The following is a 13,351-nucleotide window of genomic DNA, read 5'->3' on the forward strand; positions in this document are numbered from 1 at the left end:
AAGACTGTTTTGATGTATAATGTTTTCGCAAAAGTATTTATCACATTTTCTGATGTTTGGCTCAGCCTGAAAATGGAAGTTAATGGGAAAACAATTTCCTGGTCAAAGGAAAACTAAGGCTAAAGGGCAGCAAATGGGTTCTGCTTTCAAAAGGCAGAAACCATTTTCAGCCTCTCTCTCTCTCTCTCTCTCTCTCTCTCTATATATATATATATATATATAGAGAGAGAGAGAGATTTAAAGAACCCCTCTCCTTTTACACTAGAAACCTCCATCACTGGCACCACACCTGCAGCTCTCTCTCTCTCTCTCTCTCTCTCTATATATATATATATATAGATTTAAAGAACCCCTCTTCTTTTACACTAGAAACCTCCAACACTGGCACCACACCTGCAGCTCTCTCTCTCTCTCTCTCTATATATATATATATATATATAGATTTAAAGAACCCCTCTTCTTTTACACTAGAAACGTCCATCACTGGCACCACACCTGCAGCCACCCATGGCTGAATTCCCCAACTGCCCCCACCACCACTTTCTCACCACCAGTCATCCCCCCCACCACACGCATTCTATCTCTCAAAAACCTAAGCAGGCATTTTATGACATATGCGGAGTGTTTTCAATGGTCAAGTTATAAAGCTAAGCTTCTCTCTTCATTTTGCTAAGGGGAAAAGAACTCAAATAGTGAATGAAGCCAAATAATTTCCATCTCTATTACTTGAAGCTTTACATGAAATCAACAATTGTAAACGTGTGCGCCCACACACACACACACACACACACCAGGTATTTGATAAAGTTGGACCAAATCTTGAGCGGTCTTCACTTTTTTCTTAACTAACAGCTGCGCCAAAGCTGCCTGTAGAGCATCTTTCCGGTGCATGAGAAACACCTCGGCATCCCCAACTAACGAAACAGCCTGGAGACAAGAATCCATGTTAAGGATTATCTCACATATTCAAATGACAGAGCAGAGGCACAAACATTGGGTTGACACTATGCACTCTTTGATAATATGATGAGAAGTTTATTTGCTCCAAAAACAAAAACAGAAAGAGGGTAATCGCGGAACTTACCTTCCCAAAAAGAATGTCATATGTGATTATGTAAATTAATTCCTCTTGCCTCTACAGCAACAGAATCAGCAGATTATTAGCGTTACTGAATTATTGTCAGCTTACAAGCAAAACCCACATAGAGAAGAAGGTGCTGTTATTATACCTTCCACTTGCCTTTCAGCAAGCCAGCAGCCTCCAAGACGTCCTTGATAATGGGAAGATCTGAAAGCAACACCAAATCCAACACATCAAGTTGCACTAATTTACCAGTGGAGTAATATTTTTAAGGGGTTTGGTCGGTGGAAACTTACGCTTGAGTGTTTCACAGACCAGAGCGAACGTGCCCTTCTTGTTCCTGATAGAAGGTCGATAAATGAGCGATTTGATGGAGCCGACGGCTCGGCGCCGGGCGTCGCCTTCGAGTACGGTTCGTAATACCTTCGCCGCCTCTCTCCTCGAGAAGTAAGCCGACCGCTCGGCGTTGCTCAGCCGCTTGGTTTCCGGTTTCTCCGCCGCTCTCGGTGCTGCCGTTATAGGCTTCGCCTTCTTGCCACGCGCCATTACTCAAAACTCGAAGAGAAAGAGAGACACAAATGGGTTTAGGGGTTTTGGGCTTTTTCATTGCGTTTTAAACGACGACGTTGTCTTTAGAACCCAGCAAAACACAAAACGGGCGAACAACAGATAATTACGGAATTAACATGCAAATATATATTCCAAGATAATTACGGGCGAACAACAGACGACGACGTTGTCTTTATGTACGTAACAGATAATTACGTATATATAATTACGTTATATATATCCAAGGAGGGGAGAGATATCAAAAGATAAATGAAACAAACTAATTAAAAATAAATGAAAATAAAACAATAGAACCATCCATGTTGGAGGTAAATGCAATTAAAATAAAAATGATGCAAGATTTTTCAGAGTAAGTGCGAAATTAGAGCGTATAAAAGGGTAAAAGAAAAATAAAACAAATAAATAATGGAAAGATATTAAAAGATTTGATTAACAAAAGTACTTACAAATTCAAAGAAATAGTGAGATTACACAAAAGCAGAAAGGATTACAAGTAAAGCAGCAGAATGGTTGCAGATGAATTTCAAGTGTTTAGGCTAAAAGCTTTTGCCTTACAATGAAGGGGACTTGTCCTTTTATAGACAAAGTCCAGCGGGTAAATAAAATTACATAAGAAAATTTAACAGTAAAAGAAAATATTATAGTGTCGGCAGGCACTGTAGCAAGTACTGTAATGTCGATAGGGACTGTAGTATAACTGTGCCATGATGACCTGGCAAATGTCAATGAATGGTAAACGGTGCCACGGGGAGCAAATGAACTGTAAATGGTGCCACAGAGGGTAAATGATTTGAACGGTGCCACGGAGGGCAAATGAACTATAAACAGTGTCACTGAGGAGGGCAAATGATCTGTAAACAGTGCCACTAAAGGGCAAATGATGTGAATTATTGGTGCCATGAGGAGGGCAAATGAACTATAAATCTTCAATTCCTGGATAATAATTATCGGGACTGTCACCAGAAAAACCAGAATTCTCATACCATTCTCGCATAGGGTTAAATGTAGCTTTAGAAGATGCATCAGATTTTTTATCTTCATCAAAACTAGAGCTGTCATCGAGAGACTTGAGTAATACTTTTAAAATGTCCTTATTCTCTTTTTTCTTCGAAGATGATTTTTTCTTGGTAGAACCAGAAGAAGTAGCGAGGGCAGCGGCCTCTTTGGGAGGAGAAAGGAAAGTGCTGGGGGTTATCAAGTGGGCAGGATTGTCAATGGTTAATTGTTTAGGAATTGGAGGAGCTTGAATTTTTGGTAACTGGACCAGAGCTTTGACATTATCAACTATATTATCAGTTCGTGTGTAATTATCCCACCATTTAATATACCAATGGCGTTCAAGCTTGTCATCAAAAATAACATATTGCCACTTGATGATCCAGGAAATTTTGAATTTTTTAGCAAAATGGAGAGTGTGGGGAAACTTGGCCCCATGTTCATCAGTACTGTAAAGATTTTTAAATGATTTAAAAGCCTCAACAATTTTTAATGGGAGAATATCATGAATAAGACCAAATTTTTTCCACCAGTTGGAAAACCAGAGGGGGAGAATGCCTCCAAATTCTTTATCAAAGCTTAAGAATCAGGAGTGGTCAAATTTGGAATTTTGGAAGAGCATGAATTTGAACCAAGCATTGACATAATCGTAATAGCAAAAAAGTATTGGAAAATCATCTAATTTTTTGAGTTGCGAGAGATGTTTTCCCCAATCTTTTTCAAGAATGATTTTATTAAAATAGACACTATTATAAATGAGCTTTTGGGGATCAGTCTTACTGTAAATAGGTTTGAAATGGACAGACTTTGTCTGGAGTAAGATATTGGCAAAATAGGAAAGAGTTTTTTGAGGATGTTCAGGAATCCAATGAAATTGAGGAGGAAAGTAGGAAGTAGCAATTTGGGCAGGAAATTTAATGTGAGATCGGTTTAATTCAATATGAAATAAATATTCAGAATGAGGAAGAATGATATAAGCTGAGGTTTTATTGTATTTAATGAAAGGAGCAGAGGTTTTTTGAGAAGTGATGACAAAAGGGTCATAATCTGAAATAAGAGCACTGGAGTAAATGGCCAGTGATCCAGGATTGAAGGCTGAGAAACGATTGGCCAGAGCAATAGATGAATTGGTAGTTGGAGGAGAAATGGCAATCTTTGGTTTCAAAACCAAAGGCTTGGATTCAATCTTCTCTTTGTCCTTTTTGCTTGCCATTCTGGCACTGCAAAAATTCATAAATGAGAAAATCTGGAATAGAATTATTAGAACCTTTAATGTATTCAATATCAAAATCAAAAACACTTAAAATGGCTTGCCATCAGGCGAAAATTTGTTTTGATGCAATATTTTCAACATCCTTTTGCAAAATGTATTTAGCAGATTTACAATCAATGCGTAATAAAACCTTTTGTTTTAGTAGATCAGATTGAAATTTAGTAATGCATAAAACTACAGAAATAATTTCTTTCTTAATATTACTATAATTAGCTTGAGCCTTATTCCAAGATTCAAAATGGAATCGAACAATTTGTTCGGGAGATCCTGGAGAAACAATTTGTTTCAGAATACCTCTGAAGCCAATTTCAGAAGCATCAGTTTCAACGATTTTGAATGCATTGTCCGAAGGAATTCCTAGACAGGGTAAGGCCTTAACATGGGCTTTAGTTTCTCTAACAAGAGAAGTATGAGTGTCAATCCAGGGGGGTGGATTGCTTAGCAAACGATCGAACAAAGGTTTACAGTGTTTTCTAAGATCTTTGTAGAAGTCTGCAATATAATTTAAAGAACCTAAGAATCTTTGGAGCTCATTTTTATCAATGATGATATAAGGAAATTTATCGGCAAATTGAATGGCTCTGTCAATGGGTCTTATCCGACCTTCAAAAATATCAAAACCAAGGAATCTAATTTTGGTTTGGAAAAGCTTGATCTTTTTAGCATAAACAACAAGTCCATTGTGCTTGACTGTTTCTAGAAACGAATTCAAATGTTTCCAGTGTTCATCAATAGATTTAGAATAAATCAAAACATCATCAATGTAAACGATAGTAAAGCGACTGAAAGGATTGAAAATATCATTCATGATATTTTGGAATTCACTAGGAGCATTCTTTAGACCAAAAGGCATTACATTCCACTCATAATGCCCAAACAGGGTAGTAAAAGCAGTCTTATTCCTATCTTTATCATCAATTTGGGTTTGCCAAAATCCTGACTTCATATCTAACTTAGAGAAAACTATAGCCTCACGGATACGACTAACTAAATCCTTCCTATCTGGAATGGGGTACCTGATCCATTCTAGTACATCATTGAGTGGTTTGTAATTGATTACAAGCCTAAGGGTTCCCCTTTCGACTTCAACATTTTTCATGATATAAAAAGCAGCACAAGACCAAGGAGCTTTACTCTTACGAATGATACCTTTTGGCAAGTAAATCAACAATCTCTTTTTGGCAAAAATCTAAAGTTTCAGCATTCATTTGAATGGGTCTGGTTTTAGTGGGAATTTTATTTTCAGAAAATTTTTTAATGTAGGGTAAAGAAACAATGTGTTTCTTCCTATGTTTCCTATGCCAAAAAGCAGTAGGAAGATCAGAACAAACAAGATCAATGATGTGGGTATTGAAAGAGGCAATTTTAGATTGTAATAACTTATCAGAAAGTTGTTCAGCAATCTTTTTGTATGTGTATGTAACTTATTGTTTTAAAAAATTTAAATGTTTAGTTTTAGCAGAGATAATGTTAAAATGGCTAATATCAATTTTAAATTTGTTAGCAAAATAAAATTTTACTTCAACACCCATTTTAATAGTTGAAACGCCAGTTTCATCAACAGAAAAATGATAAAGCATACAAATGAAAGGAAGACCAAGAATAACTTTTTCATATATGTTTTTAACAAAAACAGCAGGAGTATTAAAACAAATATTACCCTGACAAACATGTATACTATTTAATTTATATTTGTTTTGCAAACGGCTTTCACTGGTAGAATTCAACCTTTCAGTAAATTTTTCAAAATATTTGCTAGGCACTATTCCTTCTTGAATGCAATTTAAATCAGCACCAGAATCAATCAAAGCAATGGTATCAAAGGCATAATCAGGAGCAATGACAATATGAACTTTAGAATACCATTTAGGCGGAACAATCTTGTTAATAAGACTGATAATCTTGACTTCATTGTTGACTTCATTGGCAATCACTTTATTGCTGGATTATGCTTCATCAGAATGCCCAGATTGCTTATCATTTTCATTATCAGAATCGTGATCTTGAAAACAATTTTGGATTTTCAGTATTAATAGTTGTTGTTTTAAATCATTATTATCAGATTTAATAGTAAAAAGGTCATTTTTTAAATCTGCAATTTCTTTCTTGATATTACTAATCTCATGCTGCAAATCTAAGATAGTAATCTCTTTGGATTTTTGTTTAGAAAATCGTTCCAAAGTTTCATCAAGAGAGATTTTTGTATTGTTAGGTTTATTAGTATTTTTAACCAATGTATTCTTGAGTTTTTTAAGGTAGTCTTCTTTTAATTCAGGATTTTCAATTTTTGAAATTAAAGTAATTAGCAAATTTTCTTGTTCTTCAGTTTTTGTGAGAACATTGCAAGTTTTGACATTTTTGTAGCAAGAATCATTACAACCAATTTTAAAATCATTATTAGAAAATTCACTGGTAGAAGGGTAATCAAAGTCACTTGAAGTTGTTAAAAAATCACAATCAGATGAATCAGAAGAACTTATTGATTGTAGGATTCTAAAAAGACTGTCTTTTTTATTGTCATATATTTTCAAAGCATTAATTTCTTTCTTCAAATTTTTGGGTGGTTCAGGACACTTATCAGCAAAATGTCCTAATTTCCCACAATTAAAGCATTTTCCTTTGAAAAAATATTTATCAAATTTTGAGTTATTCCTTTTGGATTTGTTAGCTGTTGAAGATTTTTTAATTGGTTTATTAAATTTTCTTTTCTTGTAACTATTGTAATATGGAGCAGGTCTTTTCTTAAAAATTTTATCGGGTTTCTTTCTATTTCTCTAGGAGGGAGCCATAGGAGGTAACCCAAATTGTTCGCAAAAATTACCCATTTCATATTTAACTTTCTTTTTATTCTTCAACTGTTGTCTTATCATTTTTTGATCGATGCATATTTTTATACCAAGTTTTTTAACGGTAGAAAACAAATCGCCATAAGTTAAGTTTTCATATTCAATTAATCCAGTGTTAGAGTTGATGAGTTCATCTTTAACTTTGTGAGCAAATAATGAAGGTAATCCATCAATAAATTTTTCTTTCCATTAAGGCTTTTGACTATCAGATCTAACCATAACGCAAGAAAGAAAAACATATTGATACCATCTATAATCAGACATAGTAGGACAACGAAGATTATTCAGGAAATCAGAAATGCGAGAAGTGATGTTAGAAGGTGTTCCAATAAAATGCTTAATGATGGTGTAAATCAATGTGTTAACACTATCGGGTTCACCAGTGCCATGTTGCTCATCAAATACTGGTAAGCCATCTTCATCTTTCTTGACATCTTTTGTAATTGTTTCTCGAGATTCTTCAGTGAGGTGTTTATCCCACCAATTCTGAAGAGTTCCAGAGAAACCTGTAGAAAGCAAATCAATAATTTCTTATTGGCTTAAATTGTGATTCGTAACTTAAGCATTGGCAACCATAGACATGTGATTCATTTTATTCAATATTTCTTGTTTAGACAAATCATCAATGACATATATATATAAATAACCAAAAACAAGGCAAAAAAATAATACGATTTATTGTAGTAATCCACTCCATAGCCCTTGAGAGAAACCTTGAGATGGAAAGAGTGCTTTTACGTTTGGCATGAGGAAAGGCTATTCCATTAGAAGAAAAAAAAAATAGCTTTTATTATAAATTGAAGAATGTAGAACAAAATAGCCTTATAATAACCATTCACAAGGCCCGGAGTGTCTATTCCAAGTGTGATAGCACATATATATATATATATATATATATATATATTAACACCAAATTTGATTTATTCACATTCTTTCATTCTTAATCAAGGTTATCTCTTCTTCTTTTTTAATAGAATAGTCATTTCACATACTAAAAATACTCTAAAAGAGAAAGCTGCCAACAGTTTCGGTGGTAGTGGGCCATAGTGAATTTTTTTTTTGAAATTGGACCATAGTGGATTTTTTTTTTTGACATGTCCGCACAAGAAAGAAAGGGAAATTCGAACTAGTGACCTCCACTTTATTAAACGTAGCCCAACCAATTAAGCTACCTCTTGAGGACGCCATAGTGGAATTGGTTAGTTAAGAAGCACCCAAAAACTTTTTATAGAAACTAGCAACACAAAGACTTTACAAGAGAAAAAACAAAAAACAAAAAACAAAAAAAAAATGACAAACAAAAGATAATAATTGAAATTAATTAGTTTGTTTAAGTGGTAGGCATAAAATTTATTAGTGTAGTACTATTGAAATTTATTTGGCAGCGTGAGAGTTATTCATTCCTTTTTAGTCGATGTGCTAATTAAAATGCAACACCTTTAATTTTTTTTTTTTTTTAAAAAAAATAAAATTAGATAACTTCTTTTTTATTGTGTTATTTCATTTCTTCTTCTAATTTATTTTTTGTTTTGCAGCATTCGACTAACACCTGATTGTGTTCGGTTTGTTTCTAAGAAATCCCTCAAGATAATGCCGATTCCTAAAAAGTTACCCATTTTTCTTAGACCCTATTAATTATGCATATTTTATTTTGCCATTAGTTTATATTATTATGTATTTGTAAAGTCGTTATATTAATATTTTGAATATTTACTTTGATTATTATATTTTTTTGGCTAATTTAATTTTACATAAATACGTGAACACACGTAAAGGGATTATATATATGTGTAAAAGTTCGGACCCCAAAAACAATCTTAATTCCACCCCTGGATAGGGTCAGTGAGAAAAGAGATGGTCGGAAGAGTGGCACGTTGCTTGTGTGGGTGGAGAAGTTGCAGTAGATATAAAATATCTAACCTCTTTATCAAAAAAAAACAAAATATCTAACCTCCAAACCATGGCATTGTTAAGGAAGAACCTTATAACATTACATTGCAAATGCGCAAAATAGAGAAGAGTTACAATTATAGTTGATCACATCAAGTTAACAAGCTAATATTGATGTAATAAGATAATAAACTAAGAGGGTTAATACAAAAAGAAGACTAATTACAAAAGAGAATTATCCATAAGAGGTTTGATAGAATTGATCTGTTTGCATTTAATAACAATACCATAAGTAGGAATTTATGTAGAATTAGATAACTCATAGCGTCCAGAGAGGCTTGTCCACAATCCCATCCAGACGAGATTGCAGACGAGAGGATCACTGGGAGTCACGGAGAGGCTCGTCTGCAATCCCGTTCAGACGAGATTGCAGACGCGCGATATGATGCTGATTGACTTGGCACTTCTACTATGTAATATTATAATGCTCTTCCTTAACATTGCAAACGAGCCTCTCTGTAACTCCTAGTGATCCTCTCGTTTGCAATCTAGTCTGGATGAGATTATGGACGAGCCTCTTTGGTTGCTCTCGTCTGCAATCCTGTATGGACGAGATTGCAAACGAGCCTCTCTGGAGGCTATGAGTTATCTAATTCTACAGAAACTTCTATTTATAGTATTGTTATTAAATGCAAACAGATCAATTCTACCAAACCTCTTGTGGATGATTCTCTTTTGTAATTGGTCTCTCTTTTGTATCAACCCTCTTAGTTTATTATCTTATCACATCAAGATTAGCTTGTTAGCTTAATGTGATCAACTACAATTGTAACTCTTCTCTATTTAAGTTCAATGAAAAAGCAGCATAAATTATTCTGCCTAAAAGCAAGTTTTTTCTTACTTTCTTTCGGGCACAAAGATCTAAACTATGTTTATGACCATGGCACAAAGGCTGGTTCTCGACGCGTTCGATTTCTTCTCCAAGTTTAGCAAGCCTTTGTGCCATAGCCGTGCCATAGCCATAGACATAGTTCAGCAACCTCCAAAATTGTTTTGATTTTCTTTTAGAGCATGAAGGCTTATGGCATCTGTTGCAGACCCTCTATTTATAGTGTATAGTATAGCCATGCAGCACTAATTTGATGAACAAACTAACTAGTTTGCAGCAATTGAATCATGCATGTTTGATGAACAAACTAACTACCTTGCGAAGCCCCCAATCATGTTACCATTCACATGCGAATAGCGACGTATGAATAGTAACACGTCACTATTCGCTTGTGAATAGTGACGTGTGAACAGTTTCAAAGTTTGAAAATATTGGCACTCAAAGTTTACATTTAAAACAATCACCCACACCCAAAAACTTAAAAAAAATTCCACTTTCACACACACAAAACTTTTTTCTTAAAATAAAAAAATAAAAAACACAGGTGTCAAACCGGTAGCCACACCTGGGGGGAAGGGGTGGCCCACGAGTCACCCTCAAGGCTAGGGGTGCCTTTCTGGCCACCCAGTGGTGGAGCCACTTGAGGCTTTAAAAAAAATTGTTGTTTTTCTCCCAAGTTCCACACGGCACTCCACACACCCCCCCCCAACACACACACATATATATATATATATATGGTAAAAAAAATTTGTTTAATAATTTTTTAAAAGGTAGTGACGTTTGAATAGTGAAAACGCCACATTTTAGAAGGTGATGTATGAATAGAGAAACAACAGAGAAGAAGGTGATGTGCACTGTTCACATGTCACCTTCTAAAGGTGCCATTTTAGCCTTTTTTTCCTACATTTTTACTATTCAAATGACTTTAATCAAAATTCATGTCTATGCAATTTCTGTCATCTTGAAAAATATACTATTTGAATGTCACTAGCTTAACAATGACCTTTTTGGGGGCGAAAACGTCATTATAAAGGAGTCATTAATTGTTAAAATTTTTTGTAGTGCATTTTAAAAGTTAAATTGTGATTTTACCAAATGTTAGCTATATTTTAAAAAATCGAATTTTCAAATTACATATTTTGAAATAAAATAAAATAAACATTTTTTTTTACTCTAATCTAGAGCTTTTGCAGAAACGCCTGATTTGAACAAGTACGTGGAAGATATTGAATCATATGCTATATTCAAACAAGTAAAAATTGAGGTGACAGCTATCGCTATTCATAATCTCATTTGAAATTATGCATTAAAAGATTTTGAGTTTTAATAATGTGCTGAAGATTAAGATGAAAATTTAATTACTGAAAGCATAGGAGATGAGAAAGCACAAGAAGAGTCAAGCATGCAACAATCAAAGACATCCAATGAAAATGTTACAAATATTAAGTGTAATCATATTGCTCCTATATTTATAACCTGCTTATAAGTTTATTGGGCTTTTTTTGTTTGTTCGTTATTATATATGTTATATTAATGTTATACTTGCAACTATTTTATAACTTGTTGACACATATTAGCATGTGATTAAAGTCGCGCCGATCATTACAAAATAATAATAATAATAAAAATAACGACCATTGGCTGCATTTTAATGTTATTGTCAACCACCTAACATTTTCAAGTATATTGAGAGTCATATAAATAAGTCCACACCACAAAATAGAAAATAGGAAAAAATGCAGTTTACTCCCCTGAAGTTTTAAGGATTTTTCAATTTCAACCCTAAAATTTAAAAATTGGCAATTTAAACTCTCCGTTTAATTTTTCCTTCAAAATGGACAGAAATCTATGAAATTACATCATTACCTTCAGGCTTTTTTTAAAAAATTTCCGTCTAATTTAACGGAAAAATTAAACAAAAGGTTTAAATTTTTAATTTTTGAAACTTTAGCGGGTAGATTGCCAATTTTTGAACTTTAGAGTTAAAATTGAAAAACTCCTGAAACTTGAGGGAGATAAACTGTATCTTCCCCTATAAAATAATATTAGGTAAAAAAGAAAGTCAATAATGGAGATTGGGAATTTTGCAAGAGATCTGACCAATCAATCGTATCTGATGAAAACTTTCAATTCAACATGGCGACCAAAGAAGTACAATACACTTTCAATTTTCACACCATTTTTTGAAAATTATGACACCATTTGATTATTCACAGCAAATTGCACGACACAGATAAAACAAATATAACAAAATTGGATCAATAAATGTTTACAGAAAATAAAAATTAATGACCGAAAGAAGAATCCAGCGATACCGATATCTACGAAACCTTGAGTGGGTGATAATTCCTCACCTGAAATTGTAGGGCCCAAGAATTGCCTTCAATTAAGCTAATCTATAAAGTCCATTGGAGCATTCCATGGAACGAAGCTTCTAAGAAAGGACACCAATTTTCTCCTAATTGGATTAAAAAAAATTTCTTCCACTCAATCTAAAAAATTATCACAAGTCTTTTAAAAAACTAAAAAGTGCATTTTTGTTTTTAATAAAAATGATATTTTAAATTACAAGTATCTCACAATACTATCGGGTGACAATTTTATAAATAACGACTGATTTCAATATTGATTGAAACTGTTACGTTAATATTGTGGTATATTTATGTAAGTATTCACATATTAATTAAAAAACTATATACAATTTATACATTAAAAAAATGCAAAATAAATTTATAAATTGAGTTCAAGAAAATTCTTGGGACTGTTTGTTAAAGAAACTTCGGCCTTCGAAGAAAAAGGATAAGCTAAGAAGATGGATTTTGATTTGACGTGTGCCTAATTGTGACGCCAAGCAGTTGGGATAATACTACGTCAGATTGTGAAGTTAACCCCAGTTTTAGTCCCAAATTAAAAAATTAAACATCATTAGAAGTTGGAATAAGATTTCAAAGATAAGGGCGGGCCCATCAAGCGACGAACAACGTAAGAAGTTGCCTCAAAACTTCCGTGTTAAGACGTGCGCAGGGAGTTCCTTTTTTGTCTGTTTGACTATTTGACGTTGACGTACGGATTTTGATCGGTCTCAGCATTTTTTTTTTTTTAATTCCACTGAACTGAAATGTTTAGTTGTATATCAAATATAGTAGAATATCCATAGAGAAAGAAGAATAGTAAAATATTCAAGGAAAATAAAAATAATAGACAACATACTCTAGAACTATTATTAGGATAGTCAATTTTTAAACTATACAAACTCAATATGAAATTAAAGGGTTAGGGTTGAGGAGGCTGATTTGTTTAATTAAATGGATCGGATTATGATTGACATATATAGTTTTATACCCATGTTTCGATACAAACTGAATCCGACACGCATGACAATTTTTAATGTAACCCGCAAATCTAACACAAACCTAATATAAAATTAGAGGGTTATGATTGAGTGGTTTTACTCATTTTATTAAGGCCTCGTTTGGTTCGCGGAATGTCTAGTCCATTGGAAAAGGATTAGCTGCCACTGAGAATAGAAGAGTATAAAATAGATTAGCTATTCATATTCCTTTGTTTGGTTGTAACGTTGGAATAGACTAGCTAATCATATTCCTTCGTTTGGTACAATACAATATGTTGGTGAATGGAATCATATTGTGATCAAATTTCCTAAAATACCCTTATAATACAAATATAATTTATATTATTAAGGACTTTCATTCTTTCTTTCTTTTTTTTCTTTTTTTTTTAAACATAAACAACTTTACTATAATTTCTTTTTCTTTTTTGTTTTTAATCATGTTAGGTATGTGGCC

At 33.5% G+C, this 13,351-nt stretch overlaps 1 protein-coding gene across 1 annotated transcript in view; it reads right to left on the reverse strand.

The window, feature by feature from the left end:
• The window catches only part of LOC132183724 (25S rRNA (cytosine-C(5))-methyltransferase NSUN5), an 8,660-nt gene extending 6,987 nt beyond the window's left edge, over positions 1 to 1,673 (reverse strand). The window contains exons 1-4 of the mRNA XM_059597120.1: positions 1,378 to 1,673; positions 1,230 to 1,288; positions 1,085 to 1,135; positions 792 to 927 (exon numbers count right to left, since the gene is read on the reverse strand). Of these exons, the coding sequence (XP_059453103.1) occupies positions 792 to 927; positions 1,085 to 1,135; positions 1,230 to 1,288; positions 1,378 to 1,627 (496 nt within the window). The 5' untranslated portion in view covers positions 1,628 to 1,673. The remainder of the gene's footprint in view (positions 1 to 791; positions 928 to 1,084; positions 1,136 to 1,229; positions 1,289 to 1,377) is intronic.
• Positions 1,674 to 13,351: the final 11,678 nt, after the last annotated feature.

Source organism: Corylus avellana, chromosome ca6 (assembly GCF_901000735.1).
Source record: "Corylus avellana chromosome ca6, CavTom2PMs-1.0".
Taxonomy (NCBI): domain Eukaryota; kingdom Viridiplantae; phylum Streptophyta; class Magnoliopsida; order Fagales; family Betulaceae; genus Corylus; species Corylus avellana.